Here is a 21,387-nt window from a genome sequence, read left to right as displayed (position 1 = left end):
GAAAGGAGGAGTACAGATTAGAATTTTCTTCAGAAATGCTGAAATCCCTACCTATGCATGTTTTTATCTTTGGGACAGTATTACAGTTTCTACCTCAGCAGTGGTACATGATGTCACTGTTGAACAGTGGATTTAGAGCAACGTGATCTGCTGTATCAGGGGAAGCTGGATTCATTTAGACACCAGCCTCTTTTGAGAAGTTCTCTCTAAAGGTGATGGAGGACAGGTTCTCCCGTGGATCTAGAGCTCAGGGGTTGAAAAGGAAAGAGCTTCTCAAGCTGTGTGGAAAAGGTCAGCAAGTATATGAAGTTGCAATCAGAAAAAAATCTAGTCCAATGAATTTAAAATAAAATCATCCTCACTTTTAGGGTCAGTACAGACCTTTGTATTGTCAGAATACCACATGTATTTTGGAGGGCTGACATCTGGATCAAGTGTTATTTGCTGTAGTCTTTGTGATATTTTTATAAAATCTGAGGGCTTCTTTGCCTGATTTTCATATATCTGTAACATGATAGGATAGATAAGCGAGTTGACTGACCTCTGGTGGAAAAGGAGATTTACTCTTTATGTTGGGCTTTGATATTAGGTTCCACAATTTCAAAGTAATTCTGTAAAATGCTTATGCTCTCGTGGGTGCCATTAATCAAGGGAATTAAACCAGTTGAATAGCATAGCCCCTAAAAGTTGGAAAATAAAAATTGGAAATGTACTACAGAAAATAAATTAACAAATTGCCGTACAATGCTGTTTAGTTAGCTTTGAAGCAGATTGTTTGCTATTGGAAGGTTAATATTGACTCTGCTTGTATGTTTTGTTTTTTGGCAGGTAACCCTGGACTGGCAGGTTATTACAGGACCTTTATACAGGCCTTATATTGTGGACTAAATCAGCAGTATCCCGTTTGGGTTGTGAGCCATGCTGGACATTGTAAACCTCCCAGTGGCATGGAAATGACAGAAGGTACACAATACTGTAACTTGTACATACAAATATTTGTACAACACCGCCCCGACCCACCCCATCACTCCCCCTAATTGCATTAGCAGGTCTCATGCCTATTAAAAACAGCACGACAGAACAGTTGTAGGAGAAGTTACTGAGGAAATGGGTATGTTTTTAGGTAAATTAGATTTGCCAGTCAGATAAGTCCTATTAAGAGAATAAGAGAGTTTGCTGGTGGCAAACTTTAGAGTCTTTAGAGACAACTTATAGAGAAGAAGGTCTAGAATGTGTTTATGTTGAGAAGAGTAGGTTAGAAAAGTACATTTTCCAATGAAATGTCCAATTCAGAGATTAAGTACTTTAGGAGATACCTAATTATCTGAATTTAAAAAATAGCTGCACTAAATTAGTGAATTTTCAAGAAGCAAGTGAATGTTTCTGAGACTGGAATATGGAACATTTGCAGGGAAGAGGTGGCTTTTATATCTGTTAAAAGTCTTTTGACATGCAAATTGCCAGCAAGACATGGTAGCCAACTCCAAGTGGTTATTATTACTGGTCAGCAATGTAAGACATGGGGAGCCAGTAGCAGATCCTATCCTGAAAGTTGCTTAGTGTCAGCAGACCTCTGGACTTCTGCAGATGCCCCTCTGGACAAGCTGAAGTGATATAGTAGTAAAACTCTTAAATGTTCTTTTTCATTTCTTTAATCTCAACTATAAAACTGATACATGAAACCTATAATTCTTTGGTAAAATTCCTGCCAGTTGTTGTGCTCAAGTGTCAAACCTACCCTAGGTTTATAATTTGTTTTACCATGTTAAGCAGGGGATACAGGTACAAGTCTGGCAACTGAATGGAGCTGAATTTATTGCAGAGGACACGTGTAGGTCTCAAGATGCCCTAAGATCATGTCTGTAAGTGTGTAGTTAGTGAAAAGAGCCTTTGATGATAGTTTGGCTTGAGATGGCTAAGCTAGTTGAGAGGTTTTTAGATGGAGCCAGCTGGAATGTTGTACAACTGTTCCAATTCGACTGTGACAGTTGTTGCTAAGGAGAGCATAAATCCACAGGGAAGGAGAACATTCAGTAGGAAAAAGGGAACTGGTATCTAAGTGGAAACCAAACCTTTAGCTGACTTCACTGTGTCCTTTTGCACTGACAGTGCTCCTGTCAGAGAGAGGATTTTCAAGGAAAAAAAGCCTAGCTTGTTAGGATGGACAGACAGGTTAGAAGTGAAGTACCTTGAAGGCTGGTTGCTGTGTCAAGTTTTATTCAGCAGATTACCTGTGATCTGCAGAATGAGAGTAAACAGTGAAATTTCTCAGGTTGTGGATGGTACTCCATAGCATTTACTTACTGGGAAGATAACAGGTGTCAGGGAACTGCAGAAACATCTTACAGAATGTAGTTAGTGGGCAAAACAATGGTAGATGAGTGTCAGGATAGATATAATAAGAGTTAATGCATCTGACAAAAAAGGTCTTCTTCAGCTGTTCCTGAGCAATCCTGAATTTGTAATTCCTTTGTAAAACTTGGGAAAGATACTGGCATTGACACTGACTGTGCTGTAGTATGTCTTTCATTGCACAGCAGCAGGCAAAAATTAAATCAACAAAACGTTAAACATAACCAATGTTACAGACAGGGCAGGAGATGTTGTTATATTATTATATATAATCATAGTGAACCTACATCTTGATTATTAGAGTGCAGTTCTGGTGGGCATCTTGAGGACACTTCAGGAGTGAAGTTGATAAGTGTATAGGGAAAGGCAACTAAAACAACAGGGAGAAAGCACCTTCCTTGATATAAGACATTAAATGGCTGTTCAGTTTGGGGAGCAAAATGATTATCAGAATCATGACTGAGGTTTCTAATGACAGTAAATAATGTAAATACAGAATAAAATACACCAAATTCAGTAACGGAACTAATGGTTTCTTAATGGTATTAGCTGGTTTGAAACAGATAAAGTATTATGAGACAGGAAAAAAAAAAATAGGGAACTAGCAGCCAAAGCACTATCCTCTGAGCAAATTAGCAGACTTAGTGATAAAAAACCCTATGGACTACTGGTCCATAAACAGCTGCTGACAGAAACGGGTTCTTTGTTGTGCAGGTGCACTGCTGTCCCCACTTTGGACACAGACCTTCACTCTTCCGGCAGGTCCTGCTCCCAGTGCCATCTTGTGGCAGGGTTTTGAGCCTGAGAAATTCACCCCAAGGAGAAGGGATACAGAAAGTGACCAGGCTTGGTTTCTCTCACAGAATAGCACCTACTCTTGCCACGGCTGAGCTTGGCATGGCTCCCTTGCCTGACCTATTAAAATGCTTTGTGTGTTCTCAGTATCATATGCCAGGATCTATACTTACTGGTGCACATAATGTAGCACCATGATGCTAAGTATAGAAAGACAAATAGTTTTAAAAATACTGAAAAGTTGTTTATGAGATTGTTTTCATTTAGATTTTACTAAGAGTACAGCAGAAGGAAGCTCAGTAGTATACATTTAGACAGTATTCTAGAAAATAGCCTCATGTAAATTCTCTGACAAAGTTCAGTATTTATAAGAATATCTTGGTAAGAAGGATGAGGGCATAAATTGACAGATATTTGAATCTGACACCATTGATTCTTGAGGCGGCTCAGATTGGAATCTAGCAAATAAAAAATGAAAAAAGGGGAGAGAGGAAGCTACTAGGAAAGAATAATTCATACCGATACATTTAGAAGAGTGGTATACAAACTTTTTTTATGCACTACTATCAGTTAAAAATTTCTATGAGTAAAATACTGAGCATGCATCCCCAATATATATATATTAAGTACAAATTATATATATGCTACTGCATTACTGATATTTTCTTCCTGCACCCCACTGTGTATGCAGCCTGCTTTGGAGACCACTGATTTAGAGTGTGCAAGCACTGAAGTTGTACACTTAACGTCTAAATGATGCTGCCTGTAAAGTAGCAAAGGGCTTAAAAGGAAGCAGACTGTTGGAATAATATGCCTGGTTATATTTAGATCAAGTAGATTTTGAAAGAGTAAAGCAAGTTTTCCAACAGCAGCCGTCAATCACAGACTGCTTCCTAGTTTACTGGAGGCATATTACACAGCATTTTGAAAACTGAAAAAAGCTACACTCTTCATTTTTACTTCTGTGTGATCCCCTTCTATTCAGGGAGCTGTTGCAATCTGTGCTCCACAAAGACACACAACATTAATTGAATGTTTCATTGCTGTAATTCTGCTCCTAGCAGTCAGTGCACTGTGTAAAAAGATTTGAAACTTATTTTTACTCAGTGAATGTAATTAAAAGGTTATGCCTCAATTTCAGCTTTCTTCTCCTTTTCCTCAGCTTTTAAAAAAGCAGTTGTTTTGAACACTGCTGCGGTTAAAACAGGTCAAAATCAATCCTTAGGTGTAGGCAAAATTACAAAAAGGAGAGTAATGTTCTAGGTCTCTTATTTTGTTTTAAAATGTTATGTATATGCTTTATGAATTTTCATACAAACCTTAAAGTCTTGCTCTTTTTGTATCTGATATTGATGCTTTGACTCATGTTTTTTCTCATGATTAAGATGTTCATGCCTCTAGGAACAGGTTCTAAAAACCCCTGCTTACTTACTGACTCTGTTTACCATGCCAACTATATTATGATGGTATTGTAAGTCAGTTTTATACGTGTTTGCGCGTCATTTGGTTAATTTCTACCTTATAAAGACATTTTCATAAGAAAGGAAGAATGTATACAAATAGATCATAATTATGAAATGAAATTTGTTTCTTTAAAAGTAAAACCAATAGTCAGGAATACCCACAGCTGATTTATTTTTGTATGTTCTGGTGCTTCTTTTAATGTGCTACTCCACTGAAGAATTTGTATTACACTTCTTTTGGGATTTCTGATTTGAGAAGATACTCTCCTGTATCTAACCAATTAACTTACTAGCTGTTGTGAAGGTTTCTTAAAGTGCAAGTTACTGTTTCCTAAATAAATGTGTTAGAAGTATGCTATAGCTCAGTGCCCTCGAAACAGAGGCTACTGCCTGGATGCTAGTATCTGTAAGTTAGCATTTTCGTGCGGGTTAAATGAGGGGTCTTTTGACTTACAAGCAGGTTAAAGGCAAGTCGTGTTATTGTGGTATATAGCCATCAGTGACTGTTTCATTTTATGGGTAGAGCAATCAGAAGAAAATAGATTGTGTTGCATTGATCTCTTTTAAACATCTGATTCCCTTTAACAGGAACAGAAAAAGTTTAAGGAAAGAATTAACAAGTACTTTGGTTCTTTTTAAAGAAATTGAATTGTTAAACAGTGTTCCTCTTAAATCCTTTGTAAAATTATTGCTTCGAAAAAATACAAGGGTAAAACTGAAAAGTAGAATTAAGATAAATATTCCATATTTATGCACACTCAAATCTTTCTGTCAGAATGCCAGTATAGCTGCTCAGTTTCTGGACGTGGGCACTATGATACGTGATGCACTGTAGAGACTAAAGCTCTGTACTTTATATTACAAAGTCCAGTTGAGTCCAGTTGAGTAGAAATGCTTGAGTACTGCAGAAGGACTAAAGACCAGTGTTCGAGAGTAGTTCCAATGATGGCAATAAATACCTAGTTGGAAGTTATTGAACAGCCTTTCAATTTCTTTTCCTAGGAAAAAAACTGCTAGTTAAAACTAACACATATAAATTAAAAAAATCCTGAAATCGTTACTTGCTAATTTTATACACATTGCTAATTCAAGTGCTGTGTTATGAATATCCCACTTTAAAATAAAAACTTAAAAGACTCAGTCTCACACAATATTTCTTTAAAAGCTGTGAAAAATCAAAGATTATATAGGGAATCCTTGACTCACAGTCCTTCTAACACATCCCTCACCTCCCCTTTTTAGCACCCGGGTTGCTTTTGCCAATAAAGGCTGTACACACAGCATATGTACATACATAGCCATGTCTTAGAATGGTCTAATTCTTTGGACATCTTCTCTGGTTTGATAAGAAATAACAAATACAATGTCTCAGACAGAAATAAGAATAGAAGAATGCAGGTTTAGGTTTTTTGTTCTTAGGACCTCCAGGATAGTTTTCTTTGTAGCAGAGTAAAATGGAGGAGTAAGGAAAAATTACATTGGAATTAAATGATTTATTTTTGTAATGTTCTGTGTATGCCAAGTGCTTAGAAATATGCAGTAGTATGATTCATATCTTAATTGATTAAAGAGACACAACTGATGCATTGGAATATTATATACCTAATAAGTAGCTAGTCATCAGTCATGTCGTAACAATACAATATTTGGTCACCTGATATATTAAAGGTAAATTTCTAGAACTTTCTAAACTGTACAGATGAATTTTGAGCTATACACAATCATAATACAAATACATTTTATTAACAAGATGTGATTATCCTTTGGAAGATGTTGCCTACTGAATTTTCTGTTTTGTTTCCGAATCAGTATTGGGTAGCTTCTGAATGACAGAAGTTTGATTGACATTCTTAATAGGCAACTATGAAGTTCTGGTTTCATCTTTTATGTCCCATGGACTGTAGAAGATAATAGTGTGTCCTTAAATCTATCAAACTATGCTTAGTTCATTTTCCATGATAAAGAGAGGTAGGTAAGGGTTGATTTATAGCCCATTAAAAGAGTGTTTCTATTGCTTTCTCTTTATGTGGGGAGAGCAGGACCTTCAGACCATATTGCAACTTAATTCTATCCTAAAGTATCAGGATGGGCAAAAGCATAGAAGTGGTAGAGGGCTAATAAATTACTGTAAAGACATTGATTATGTCATCCCAAAATGTTAATGTGCCATCAGTGTGAAGTTTTGAAGTGAAATGAAGTTTTGTATAAAAGAAACGATAAATTCTAGTGCTACAGGAAAATCTGGAAGGCGTGTGTGGCTTGAATTTGATATATTGCTGCTTAGCTGTTATTAAATTCAGGAGAATGGAGTTTGCTTGTCCGCTGTCTGACTTCTAACGAAACTGCAGGATTGACTGTGAGTGAGAGTCTGCCTCCCACTAAAGTGGTACAAATCTACCTAAAAATATAAAAAGGCTGAATTCATCTGAGTAAAACTGAGGTAATACTTCAGCAAGTTAATCATGCCATTTACTGCTAAATACTTATCCACCAAATGGGCATGATTAACAGATATGAGCCATCAATTTCTACCATCATTGTATGCTGTGCTGGCAGGAAGAAAACTAAAATAGTAGCCTGAGCAAGACAAGGACCATGGTGTTCTATAATAAGAGGTTTGTAGATTATTTAGGACAGTGATTCCCAAACTGTAGTCTGTGGGCCAGTGGTAGTTCCCAGGACACTTGCTTGTGGTCCAAGAAGAGCTAGCTAATCAGATGGAGTTTTCCACTTGCTTAGCGGAATTAATGGTAGCTAAGAATACTTTTCCAATAACACTTTTTTTGTGTAAACATTTGCTGTGTTGGGCTTAGAGATGTGCCACTAAGAATGTGTGGTGATGATAGGGAGTGGGGAATGTGGTCTGCACTGCTGCAAACAGGAGAGGAGGAGATTATGGGAGTTAGGTGTTCCAAGAACTAGGCTTCTAAAAATAGGGACTCATCCTTAGCTAACGGCCTTTGTACTTCTTGTTGTGCATAACCCCGAAGGAGAGAAGTTACACAGGCACAGGCAGTCAATATGCATTTGATAATTTTAGTTAGCTTGTGACTCTGATTTACTTTAAGTAGAATGGATGTTTTTAATGAGTGCTGATTTTGGAGGATACCTACACTGCTGAATCAGGTGAATCAGAGCTACTGGCCTTTGGTTCAGTCAGTGCAAAACCACCTCAGAATCATCATCTCTAGTGCTTAGAAAGTTTTTGACCAGCAAATCCTTATCTGGGTTTCAGCCCTGTTTGGTTAGTAGTAATGGAAGGTATCTGGCCACACTGAGGTACACAGCGATAGCCATGCTTAAAAGGCATTTATGTCTTGTATAAGTGAAGGGAGAAAAGCGGTAGAAAGGCAGCTGAGCTGGCATCTCACATGCATTCTTTAAGCTTATGTACTCACACATGTAATTCATATTACACATTTAATTCACATTAGTTTTTACTTCAATAATACTTTATGCTTCCTAGGCATAGAAATTAAAATATTGGAGAATCATTGAAAGATGGATTATCTTTTAATTCAAGTTCTTTAAAGATTTAGTCAGTTATGTTTAAATATTATAGATGTGGAGAAGTCTGTAGTCATGATTGCATCCCAGAACACATAGGGGCACAAATAAAATTCTGCTTAATTTTAATACAGAGTTATAGAATCATAGAATCATAGAATGATCTGTGTCAGAAAGGACCTTAAGATCATCTAGTTACACCTCCCTCCCGTGGGCCTCACACTAGACCATGTCGTCCAGGGCTCTGTCCAGCCTGGCCCTGAACACTGCTAGGGATGGAGCATTCACAACTTCCTTGGGCAACCCATTCCAGTGCCTCACCACCCTCACAGTAAAGAACTTCTTCCTTATATCTGACCTGACCTTTTGCTGTTTAAGTTTAAACCTGTTACCCCTTGTCCTGTCGCTCCAGTCTCTGATGAAGAGTCCCAGGGTGTCTCCCAGAACAATGGTATCACACTGTAGATACATTAAGAAGAACCAAGTTGTAAGCATGCTTTTCAAGTAAAATTAAACTCTTTTCATAACTGTTTCATAGTTAAATGTCTTTTTTTAATGTATAGAGAGGAGAAGCTTCCTGTTTACAAAGCTGGTCTTGGCACTGATTAATCACATTGAGCTCTTCACATGGTATTCATCATGAGCAGGGGATCCCACATTGGGGTTTGCACAGAGGAACTGGTTGTTTTAACAGTATGGGACAGGAACTGTCAGCTCAGACAGTGCAGTCCTCCTGCCCCTCCTGATACAGCAAATTGCTGCTCTCCAGAAACCGTATTCCTTCCTTGCCTTGGAAAAGGCAGTTTAAGAAAGGAAGTGTACATATATTAAAGTTATTATGAGGCATTTAAATGTTGAGGTTTTTGTATTTGCCTGGCAAGGTCTGCATTTTACTCTATGGTTTTAGTGCTAGGTGTCTATTTTAAGGAAACAAATGATCATTTCATGCTATGAACCCACTGGAATGATTTAAATCTAAATGTGTGAAAAGTAAGCGGCCCAAGGGATGCTGCAGTACTCTGTTTGCTTCTTTCCTTTACCCACATTCAGGTAGTTATTCATAGAGGTCCCATAACTATACAAATAGTTCCTTTGAGTTAAATCATGATATTTGGCATTGGCTTTATCAGTTCTGCTTAATTTTAAGCATGTGTTTAAAACTTGTTCCATTCAAAATCAAAACTAAGAAAATAAAATTTTTCCATATATGAAGTATTTCTAAGTTGTTCTGTTGTTTTCATTTCTGGCCAATGAAAATGATAACAGTTTGGACTGCTTATATCATCATACCTTAGCAAACATGTATTTATTTTTAATAATCATTTAAACACTAATAAGCTTACTCTGGTACTCCTTAGTTCGTATCTGTATACTCCATTGACTTTAATGGAGTAGTGACCAATTTCTGTTGATGTTACTAAGAACAGGACTTTGTCTTTACAATTATTATAGCTATATGAAAAATAAGTTCTTTATATTCTCTAGTTCTTAGAAGGTTTTCCACTGAGCATAATATCTGTAGGCATATTATTAAAAATGTCCATGAATAGCTTACTGTTCTTTTCTAGTACTTTATTCAACTGCTTCTCCTGTTAAAAGAAACAATTTTTCATTGCTATCTACAAATAGGGTAATTAATATAATTTTAAAATGTATCTTTGAAAGTAACAACTTTTCAAATCTGATAGTCTTCTGGATCCTTGTCCAAAAAACAGAACATGCACAAAACAAAAGTGACCTTCATCCATTGGAGAGTATAATGTCTTTACTGCATTCCAAAAACTTTGAATGTAGGTTTTGAGATTGTTTATGGATCACTTTCCGCCTTTCACCCCATGACATAGGTATGTTCTTCAGCTGATACCATCACTTCTGATTAAATGCAGATGGCTGTTAGTGAGGGGAAAAAAGTGTTCAAGAATGTGAACCCTATGAAAAGGTAACATTTATATCTTTCAGTGTCCTTACTTCATAAGGTATGTCACAGTTCACTGAGATGAGCAGTGCTGTGATATTTCAGAGTAACTCATTTAAATATTTACCACAATATTGTAGGGAAAGTAAAAAAGTAAAATAATTTATTAAACAAAATACTGAGATGATTCAGATTATTTTCCTCAGGGAGAATGCTTGTGAATCTTTTAATTCCAGCCAGTTTGAAAGATATATTTGCATAACAGAATGAAAATGAATTATCCCCATAGCAAAGAGTAACCCCTTCTGTCTGAAGGTGATACTGGTCTGGATTTGCTTTGATTATTGAGTGAAAAAGTTTATTCACTACGTAGGTTAGCTGTGGGAAGAAAGCCGATCAATATTTTTATTTATTAATAATAATTACCACTTTATGATACAGACCTTTGATTTAATTCTGATACCCACAAAGCTTGCAAAAAATGGGGCAGGTCTTGATAGTATCACTGCTTAGAGGCAGTTTTAATTCACAGTGATCTACAGTTGTAAGACTGAGGAACCATCAACAATGCACAACATAATTCCAGGTTATAAAAATAAGCAAGTTTGAAACATGAAGTCTTTTTGTTTGCTTTGGTTGTAGGAGTTTCTCTTTCTTCAAGGAGCAATATAGGTGTTTCAGGGGAAGGCAGGAAACTGTAAGGCAGACTATGCAGGAACAAGTAGCTGCAGATGGCCTCATTCTTAGATAATCAGCTTCATTAATGAATTACTCCTACCTTTAGTGTAGTTACTTAAATCTCCCAGCAACATCTGTGTAGGGTCTGTGTGCTTTGAAAAATGATAAGGGACAAAATGTTATGGTGCTGTGGGCTCAGGTTGAATGAGAAGGTCTCAGTGCTGCTTGCTGGATGAAGGGGTTGTTTTTCTCCTTTTGATACTGCATGGGACTACTCTTTAAGCTAGACATTTGTTTCTAAAGGTTGAATTTTATGTTCTGTGCATCCATATATTGAAAATATCTAATTTACTACAGCTATCAAATTGTGTGGTCAAGTGGCTACTTAGTTGCCAAATTAATCCCATTGGCCTGAACGTTATAGCAGTCTACTAAAATTCTCTAGGATTGCCATTGTAGTGTCCTTTTTTTTCAGAACAGAACTGTGGTTTTGAACATATTACCACTGTGTCTTTACTGCAGGGACTCCACTGACTCCTATACTAGTTTTAACATGATTTGGAGGCAGAAGTTTTATTCTGCAGTTAATCACGAAGAAAGCAATTTCAGTATTTCAGAATGCATGTTAGTATGTATTAAATTCTACATGACCGTGTTTGGATCTGTTTGTGTAGAGTGCAAGTCAAATTCAGTTGCTGTCTTTGTAGATAGATTAAGCTGTAAAGCCTTAATTTCAGTTTGTAATGAACTATGGCTTTGATGTCTGCTAATGTAAATGAATGAGAAAATCAGCTTTTACCTGACTCTGACCCTGACCCTGCCACTGCTTGTGGGTGACAGGTGAATTAGTTTGCTTTCTGTGGAGCGCATCTGACCTGTGCAAAAGAAGACTAAAAAATCCCCTTTTTTGTCCCTATATTCATCTGTAATGACATATCAGTTTTGTAATGGTGGCACTTTAGTCCCTATTTCAACTAGAAGGTAGGACTCCAAGAAAAATAAAGGCGTCACAGGATCTTCGGCATGTTGCCATACTTGCTGGGTGACTGAGAAGGAAACCTTCAGCATTTTCTTCAGGAAGGTTAAAAAAAATTGCTATCTTGGTAATAGAGAGTAAATCTGCACATTAAATAATGTAACAGGGAAGATATAAATCAGAATTTAAAGTGGTCAGTTTGGCAAAAATGTGGCATGTCCCCAAAGATATAAAACTTGCACTGTACAGCACATGCAAATGGTTATTTAAAGCATCAGAAACTGATAAAGAAACCTGCTATATTTAAATAAAATACAAGTGAAATTCTATTTCCTCTCCTCAGTTTTGCCACTGATTTTAATAAATTCAGGCTTTTACATATGCTGTTTTGTCTGATTTTCTTTTGCGTTACACTACGCAAGGTAGTGAAAGACAGAGCATGGAGTGCTCCTCCATCAAAATTGTGGCTTTTTCCAGTGATACCAGAAAGTGTAACCCAGTGGAGAGTGTCAGACAAGAGAGCTGGATTCTCTGGGCTGCTGGATTCACTTCATGTCAGCCAGCAGCAGACCCCTTGTTGCTCTGAGATCCATGGGGGATCAGTGCTGGTAGTCACCGAGACACCATTGCTTTCCCTTGCTGTCAGCTTGTACTCCTAGTGCAAAAAGGAGCCCAGAGACTTAGAAGGCTTTCCAAGGCAGGTAGTGATTGAAAGCACTTGTTGAGAGCTGTGAGGTAGCGCTGGTTTAGTGGAAGGTGTCCCTGCCTGTGGCAAGGGGGTTGGAACTAAATGATCTTAAGGTCCTTTCCAACCCAAACCATTGTGTGATTCTATGATTTTGCATAAGTTTTGAGCTACAGCTCACAGTGCTGGCAGCACAGGATCATGTCTTCTGCTGGACTAAACTGTCATAGCTCTTTGCATTTAGCAGTGCAACACCAGATTGTATCGTCAGGGAATCTAAGATAAGAAGTTTGAAGACTTCTTATAATCCATCAGTTTTGAAGGATACAGGTCAAAGATGGAAAGACGTTATTTTTGCTTGAGTGGATTGTTAGTCCTTAAAATAAAAGGATGCTAGAGAGTATTGTTAAATAATTTGGATCTTTTTACTGCAGGTAGTTATTCTAGTTACTAAATTTAACATTTCCACTGATAAATGAAGATAGAAACCTCCAATTTCCTTTATGCTTCTATTAAAATAGTATAATCCAAGATTATTATACACAAGAGTAAAGAAAAAGAACTAAGTTACACTGAGTGCTATCCTAATGCCATTATAGTAATCAGCAAAGGAAGAAATTTGTTTAGTGTTACTCTATTAAAGATTGTGTTATTTTAGTATTATTCTGAAGTCATACTTAGTTGAATGTTTCAGTCTTGGCCTGTATCACAGTTCTAAATAAAATTTTGAGATGAATTTTCAGGAGAAATCAGGACTGGCCAATCAAGTTTGAATCCAGGTCAGCTTGCATTCAGTAGAAGGTCCAGCACTGAAGAAAATGTCACCCATTGTTCTGTGTGATTGCTGTGAAGTACAAGTTCTGTATTGTTATTTGTGTGCCCCCAGGTGTACTCTTAGCTGCCTGCTTTTTCCCCTTTTTCCTTCATAACATTGAGGCTTGCTCTATGTCATTTTCTCCGACTTTAAAAATAATTCTTTTTATTCCCTGTCTGTGGAATAACATGGGCTGTCTTACTTGGCCACTGTTTTATTTTGCTTCAAACTTCATCTCTCCCTTGTTTGCTCTCAGTTCCTCTTTCTCTATTTGTATCTGCTTAAACTTCCCAAAGTTCTGAAGTGCTGTTTTCAATAGGTGTGACTGTTGGACTTGCCTACTGCAGTGCAGCACTTCACTTACTGTACACCAACTGAATCAATGACTGTGAAGTGATATTCATCCATTTTTATTCCCTTCAACACTCACACAATTTCCACTATCTTCCTATGCTGTATCTACCCAGTCTTGGTGATCTGCAGAACATCACTCTCTTGTTTTTCTTCCATTGTTAAACTGTACAAATGCAAGTTGTTGTTGTAATATGCTATTTACTAAAGTTGATTTTAGTTGCTTCATTCTGTAAGAATGCCTCAGTTTCGAGACTAAATTTTTGTCATGTTAAATTGGAATATGTTAGATCTGGCCAAGCATCAAAAGGTCTTGATGCTAATATGCTTTCAAGTAAAGAATTGCCTTAAGGATCAGTGTGCTTTCTGTACATTATTCTAAGACTAATATGTCACATACCTCAGGCTATTGGTGCACGATAATTCAAATACCAGTGAAACACATTTGTCCTTGAAAAACTGCGTGATACTATTTTAGATCATATGTGAAATGAATATTCCTAAGGGAAACATGCAAGGTAGACATTTGCAGGAGTACCACGTACTAGTCAGGCAAAGCAAGGAAAATAGACTTTTTGGAGAGTAAAAGTGGGTTTGGTGGGGACTGGACTGATTTTTGCATCTTAGTGGGTTTTGTGGTGTAAGCTGAACAAATTAGCAATATAATGGAAATTGCAAGATTTTCTCTATATTGCTTGGACAGACATTATTGGTACAATGATCCTATCATGAGGCTCAGACTAAATGTAGAGCTCTTTCAGGCAGAAGTGCGTACTTAGGTGCACACTTTTTTCTGAAGGTCTTGTTACTGACTTAATTTCCTCAACCACCAGATAGTTGAATCACAGTAGAATCACAGAATCATAGAATCGTTTAGGTTGGAAAAGACCCTTAAGATCATTCAATCTAGCCATTAACCTAGAACCACTAAGTCCACCACTAAACCGTGTCCCTCAGTGCAACAGCTACATGACTTTTAAACATCTCTAGGGATGGTGATTCAACCACCTCCATGGGCAGCCTGTTCCAATCTTTGACAACCCTTTGAGTGCAGAATGTTTTCCTAATATCCAACCTAAACTTCCCCTGACACAATTTGAGGCCATGTACTCTCATCCTATTGCTTGTTATTTGGGAGAAGAGACCAACACCCACCTCACTACAATCTCCTTTCAGGTAGTGTGGAGTACATGAACTCTGCTTCCTGTTGTTGTTTATGAAGTCTCTGCCAATTCAAGGCTACTTCATTGCTTTCTTCATAATCTCTTCTTATTTTTTCCTGCAGTGCCAGAGAGGTGTGCTTCACTTCAGCACCTGGTATAGGAAGGCTGAGCCTGGTTATGTTGACAGCTGCTCTGATGGCTTGTCTTTACTGTGGAGTTATTCTGGAATGCCCAGAGACCTCAGTAGCCCAGGAAGAGTGACTTTTTCTGGGGTTCCCACTACGCTGGTGTTACTTACTGGTTTTGTTTGATACCTGTTTACTCATATGTAGTCCTCTAACTATTTCAGGCTACCTTCAGTGATTCTCCCTTAATAAGCTGTGGTGGAGCTGATTCATTTTGGCATTACTGGAAGAGGGGAAAATTGCTGGAAGGTTTTGAAGTGCTGCCAGTACTGAAATTACTTGTCATTTTGCAAGTGTAGATAGGCACACCTAGACATGAAATTACTTCAAAACTGGGAATAAATGGGTAAAGCATAGATAAAAGCCTAACTTATGGTAAAGGGCATAGTATTGTTTTGTTGTGCTCTGTAATTACTTGTCTCATAGGGGGTATTCTGCAAAGTAAAATGGTAAGCTGAGTGGGATACCTGGTGTGTTGGAATAACTTTACTCGAGTTTTACAACCAACTCAGCTACATGAGGTCTTTTTCTTGGACAGGGCTTTTAGCATACTGTTCTAGTAGAAGGTGTTCCTGCCCATGGCAGGGGGGTTGGAATTAGATGATCTTTAAGGGCCCTTCCAAACCAAATAATTCTATGATTCTTCAAAGTGATTAGTTCTGCTGGAAAGCAGTCCAAGTACTGTGCACCCATCAAAGGTGCAGCCTAGAAGTGAAAAAAATGAGACAAAAAAAGTCGCAATGAGTTTCAAACTCATTCCTGTATCAAGGTACATTTTACATAGCAGTCAGCCTCAGTTGTGAAGTCCCTTTCAGTTTTGTTTCTGTGGGCAAGTGTAGAAGGGAATTCACAGAGCCTTTCACTTGGCTTCAAAACCTACAGAAAACAAGAAATGTTACCTGAGCAATCAGCTTCCCATATGCTCAGATCTCTGCTTTTGCTCCTTGACATCACTTTATGATGGAAATTTAGATCTGCTCCTACCGACCTCTGGCTCTCCGACCTCTAGCTTGCCAAGTTTGTTGGTTTTGGGGGGCAGTTTGTGGATTTTTTTTTGTGGTTTGTTTTGTTTGGTTCTGTTGTGGTTTTTTCTGTTGTTGTTTTGGTGTTTTTTGTGGATTTTTTTTAATAATATAGTGAAAATTCTTATGAATTGTGTGTTCTGTAGTTATTTAGCTTACTAACTAATGTGGTAATTCAAATATAGAAATGCAGGTTAAATTGTTCTGGAGGCACTGATTGGCATAGAACTGCATAATAAAACACTCTTTAATGGTGTTTGCCTTCCCAAACTGAGGATAACCAACGACTTTCTGCTTCAAAGTTTGTACTGTTATCTCATCATAGAATCACAGAATCATAGAACAGTTAGGGATAGAAAGGACCCCAAGATCATCTAGTTCCAACCCCCCTGCCATAGTCAAGGAAACCTCACACTAAACCATGTCACCCAAGTCTCTGTCCAACCTGGCCCTGAACTGCTGGGGATGCAGCATTCACAACTTCTTGGGCAACCTGTGCCAGCGCCTCACCACCCTCACAGTAAAGAACTTCCTCCTTATATCCAATCTAAACTTCCCCTGTTTAAGTTTGAACGTATCACCCCTTCTTCTACCACCACAGTCCCTAAGGAAGAGGCCCCCTTCAGATACTGGAAGGCTGCTATGAGGTCTCCACGCAGCCTTCTCTTCTCCAGGCTGAACAGCCCCAACTTTCTCACTCTGTCTTCATACGGGAGGTGCTCCAGTCTCCTGATCATCCTCGTGGCCCTCCTCTGGACTTGTTCCAACAGTTCCATGTCCTTATGTTGAGGACACCAGAACTGCACACAATACTCCAAGTGAGGTCTCAGGAGAGCAGAGTAGAGGGGCAAGATCACCTCCTTCGACCTGCTGGTCACGCTCCTTTTGATGCAGCCCAGGGTATGGTTGGCTTTCTGGGCTGTGAGCGCACACTGAAGCTGGCTCATGTTCATTTTCTCATCAACCAATACTCCCAAGTCCTTTTCCATGTGGCTGCTCTGAATCTCTTGTTTGCCCAACCTGTAACAGTGTGTGGGATTGCTCCGACCCAGGAGTAGGACCTTGCACTTGGCATGGTTGAACTTCATGAGGTTGGCATCAGCCAACCTCAGAAGCGTGTCAAGGTCCCTCTGGATGGCATCCCTTCCCTCCAGTGTATCAACCAAATCACACATCCTGGTGTCCTCAGAAAACTTGCTGAGGGTGCACTCAATCCCACTGTCCATGTCAGCGGCAAAGATGTTGAACAAGACAGGTCCCAACACCGATCCCTGAGGGACACCACTCGTTACTTTTCTCCAGCTGGACATTGAGCCATTGACCGCAACTCTTTATGTGCAGCCATCCAGCCAGTTCTTTATCCACCGAGTGGTTCATCCATCAAATTGATGTCTCTCCAATTTAGAGAGAAAGATGTCGTGTGGGACAGTGTCAAACGCTTTGCACAAGTCCAGATGGATGACATCAACTGCTTTACCCTTGTCCATCAGTTCTGTAGCCCCATCATAGAAGGCCACCAAATTGGTCAGGCAGGATTTCCCCTTAGTGAAGCCATGCTGGCTGTCACCAAGCACCTTGTTGTTTTTCATGTGCCTTAGCATGCTGTCCAGGAGAATGTGCTCCAAGATTTTGGCAGGCACAGAGGTGAGACTGACTGGCCTGTAATTCCCCGGGTCTTCCATTTTCCCCTTCTTGAAAATGGGGGTTATATTTCCCTTTTTCCATTTGTTGGGAACTTCACCTGACTGCCATGATTTTTCAAATATGATGGCCAGTGGCTTAGCAACTTCATTTGCCAGCTCCTTCAGGACCCGCGGATGGATTTCATCAGGTCCCATGGACTTGTGCACGTTCAGATTTTTAAGATGGTCTCGAACCAGATCCTCTCCTACAGTGGGCCCAAGGTCTTCATTCTCACAGTCCCTGCATCTGCCTTCCAAGACTTGGGTGGTGTGGTCAGACCATTTGCCAGTGAAGACTGAGGCAAAGAAGTCATTAAGAACCTCAGCCTTCTCTGAATCCAGGGTAGCCAGTTCTCCTGATAGCTTCCAGAGAGGGCCCACTTTGTCCCTAGTCTGTCTTTTATTTGTAATGAACCTACCGAATCTCTTCCATCTTATGTTGGTAATAATTTCTTTAATCAGAGGGAAGCAAGACTAAGAATGCAAAATAAAAATTTTCTCTCAGATAATTGAATAGGTTCAAGTGTGTTCTTGTATTCTTTTAATAAAAATTTCAGGTTTAGTATTTGTCATGTTTATTGGTTCATTCTTTCAGACTATGCTTGTACTAATTTAATTATAATACAGCTTCCTTTCAAAAACATATCAGGTGTTAAACAAGTGTCCCAGCAATAGGTGTGTAGATAGCAAAGGAAATCAATAGTTCAATTTGTAGGTTAAGGTCTTGTTCGTTTTCTTATAAAGAAAATAATACATATGACCACTTCAGTTTCTTGACTAAATGGTAATTTATTTGTGAAGGATATCTTTACAAAAAGTAATTGCTCCAATAAACACTAATGAGTGGTGTGTTTATCTTAAAAGTTACATGAACAGTTCCTGAGGGTAGTAGGGCCAGATTAAGGTCTAAGGGTTAATCTAAAACACAACGCTTTAAGACGTGGTTTCTGGTGTCAGGAGGAGTTCTTCAGTATTTATTGAACATTCTTTCACGATTTCCATCCCATTTCTTTGGTATTTTGTTGCTTGCTGTCCTGGGTTCAGCAGTAGCAGTCTTTTTTCTCCGCCTTAGTAGCTGGTGCAGTGCTGTGGTTTTGACTTTCAGCCTGGGAACGACGTTGATAACACCAATGTTTTTAGTTGTTGCTAAGTAATGTTTACTGTGACCAAGGACTTTGTGAGTCTCATGATCTGCCAGGGAGGAGGGGAAGCCAGGAGGAAGCAGAGACAGGACACCTGACCCAAACTAGCCAAAGGGGTATTCCATACCACAGCATGTCATGCCCAGTATATAAACTGGGGACAGTTACCCAGAAGGGTTAGATTACTGCTCAGTCGGGCTGGGTATCGGTTGGCAGGTGGTGAGCGGTTGTATTCTCTTCCCTTGTTATTTCCCTTATCATTATTATTATTGGTGTTAGCAGTAGTGATTTGTGTTATACCTTAGTTACTGGACTGTTCTTACCTCAACCCATGCGAGTTACATTCCTTCTATTCTCCTCCCCATCTCTCCGGGTGCAGGGGGCAGCAAGCAGGGGGAGGGTGAGAGAGCGAGCTGTGTTGTTTTTTCTGGGTTGCCAACTGGGCTTAAACCACGACAATTGCTCATACAAATTATCCAGGTTTCAATAATCAGATGAAAGATTGGGTGAAGAATTCAGGCTTTAAGCAGTGTATCTTTAGGGAATGTATTTTCTTAGCACATTTGCCCATACTAGACCTACAAACCTGAAATCTCAGGTTTTAAGTTTGCAGTTGCATTTAATCATTTTCAGATGGCATCATTCAATTGTAAGGAATTTGCTACGAGAACAAAACCAATCAAATGATTTATTTAATTTCCAGGATTAGACTTCTGACTATGCATGGCAGTTTAACAGGTAATCCTCCCAAGTGCTTTAGTTGCAGGATTGTTTTCTGTCTGTCACTACATGAAGGCAAGATAAAACTTTCCATGGGTTGCTCCATCTAAACAGTAGTTCCTCAGCCACAACTGCTGCTCTTCTTGCCAGTGTTTGTATGGTTTTGTAATGAAAAAAGGAAGTGGGGGCATAAAGTCTAAAACACTTGGTGCTATATGATGGTCACACTTAGGGTATTTGATGGAGATTAAGTGGATTTAACCTGACCCTGAGCTAGCTCCTGAACTTTTTGGTTGGCTGTACTTGATGCTCTGTGCCTTTCATTTTCATATGCTTTGATATCATCACTGATCTTTTCGCTTACTGTTTTTCTTCCTCTTGATACTTTCTTGTGATGCTACTGCATTTTCATGTGTTTAAACTTGTTATTTCTTCTCACTGTTAATAGCAGTATGGTGATGTCACACAGCTGAAATGAGCAGTGTCTTCAGAGGAAGAGGTGAATCTTTTTCCAGTGCCCTCAGTCTCAAGATACTCGTCCCTACGCTGTAAGAAGTCCAGTTCTGAAAATTCTTGACCACAAGAGTTTATACAGGTGGTTCATTACAGTTTGTCCTTAGATATACTGAGATTACCTCCTGCAGTAAATGACCCAGAGAAGAAGATAGAGTGTGGGTAGGACTGTGGGTTTTACCACCCTTTCCTTCGTGGCATATAATTACAAATCACTTTTTCACACAGTTCCTTACTTGTTCATGAGTAGTTTGGAGGCCTTGTGTATGATCAGATCCTGGAACAGACTTTAAAGTCATGTCATAGCAAGTGTCCATATGTACTGAGCTCAAATAATTCAGTCACCTGTTGACTGGGATAATTTGGAGTTTGGGTGCGCAAGCATTCCCGTGTGAAATTAGGGAAGTACAATGGCACGCAGAGGTTGTATGCACAAATTTGAATGCAGTGTTGGAAAATCTAGCCTTCACTGTCTTTTTGAATTATCCATTAAAAAGGAGTGTATGACTATTTTTTTTCTGAGACTTTTTAATGAAAGGCTAGATTTTATGAACCTCCAGTCTAAGGCATGTTCATAGAACTGATACATGTTTTTTTGTCTGCCTCAGAATTTCCAGTGCATACACAGCAGAAAAACAAACAAACCCAATTCTCTGTTATTTCCCTGAAAACCAAAGTCCTCTTTCCTAGCAAGATTAACTTGTCTACTAATCTTAGAGCAAGCACTTTATTTTAATCTGTCATTGTTTTCTGACTGTGGGTTTAGCAAAGGTCAGAAAAAGAGATTCATTAAAGTGATGGCCCATTTGTTTTTCCAAAAGCACATCAGAAGATTAATGCTTTGCCAAAGAAAATAAAGAAATACAGTATTTCTTTTAATACACTTCAACTAAATAAAGTCTTGAAATCACATGGCTTGGCCCAAATGGGGTGTTTACAGCATAAGGTACAAGTCATATAATTTCCGCTATCTGAAAACTGCTTGAATGAGCTCTTCAGCCATGCCATTTATTCCACACCTTCAGGTGAAGTAACTCTGGTCCCTTCTCTGATGTAGAGTCATTGGAGAGTTGACTGCCAGTGTGTTTGTGCAAGTCTGTTTGCTTATGCAAAGATCCCATTTAAGCTTCTCCACCCAAGAAATTCATGTCGATTTTGGATAATCCCTGGGTGATTTTATTCTGTAAAATAAATAAATAAATCTTCCAAACCTGTGACGCAGCCCAGCTCTCACATAGTTTGGACTCTTACAAGTGTAGCATTTGTGTTGAATGAACTGACATGAACTGACACTAGGCATGGGCAATTTTACATTTATTCAGAAGGAAAATAGGATGCGTACTGCAGCTTCAGGTTACATGACGCTGAAGTTTCACCTGACAAGTGCAGGGTCAGTCGGTGATGAGGAGAATTTGGCATGTGTC

The 21,387-nt window shown here is 38.8% G+C and overlaps 1 protein-coding gene across 5 annotated transcripts in view; it reads left to right on the top strand.

The window, feature by feature from the left end:
* The window catches only part of LDAH (lipid droplet associated hydrolase), a 130,424-nt gene that overhangs the window by 31,019 nt on the left and 78,018 nt on the right, over positions 1 to 21,387 (top strand). For 4 of the 5 annotated variants that reach the window (XM_065681719.1, XM_065681715.1, XM_065681717.1 and 1 more), the window contains exon 3: positions 829 to 963. The exons of the other annotated variant lie outside the window; for it this stretch is intronic. In XM_065681719.1, coding sequence (XP_065537791.1) covers positions 829 to 963 — 135 coding nt within the window. The remainder of the gene's footprint in view (positions 1 to 828; positions 964 to 21,387) is intronic. 5 annotated transcript variants of the gene reach the window in all.

Source organism: Lathamus discolor, chromosome 5 (genome assembly GCF_037157495.1).
Source record: "Lathamus discolor isolate bLatDis1 chromosome 5, bLatDis1.hap1, whole genome shotgun sequence".
Classification (NCBI taxonomy): domain Eukaryota; kingdom Metazoa; phylum Chordata; class Aves; order Psittaciformes; family Psittacidae; genus Lathamus; species Lathamus discolor.
Note: the sequence above shows the minus strand (reverse complement) of the source record. Positions and strands in the feature narration are given on the sequence as shown.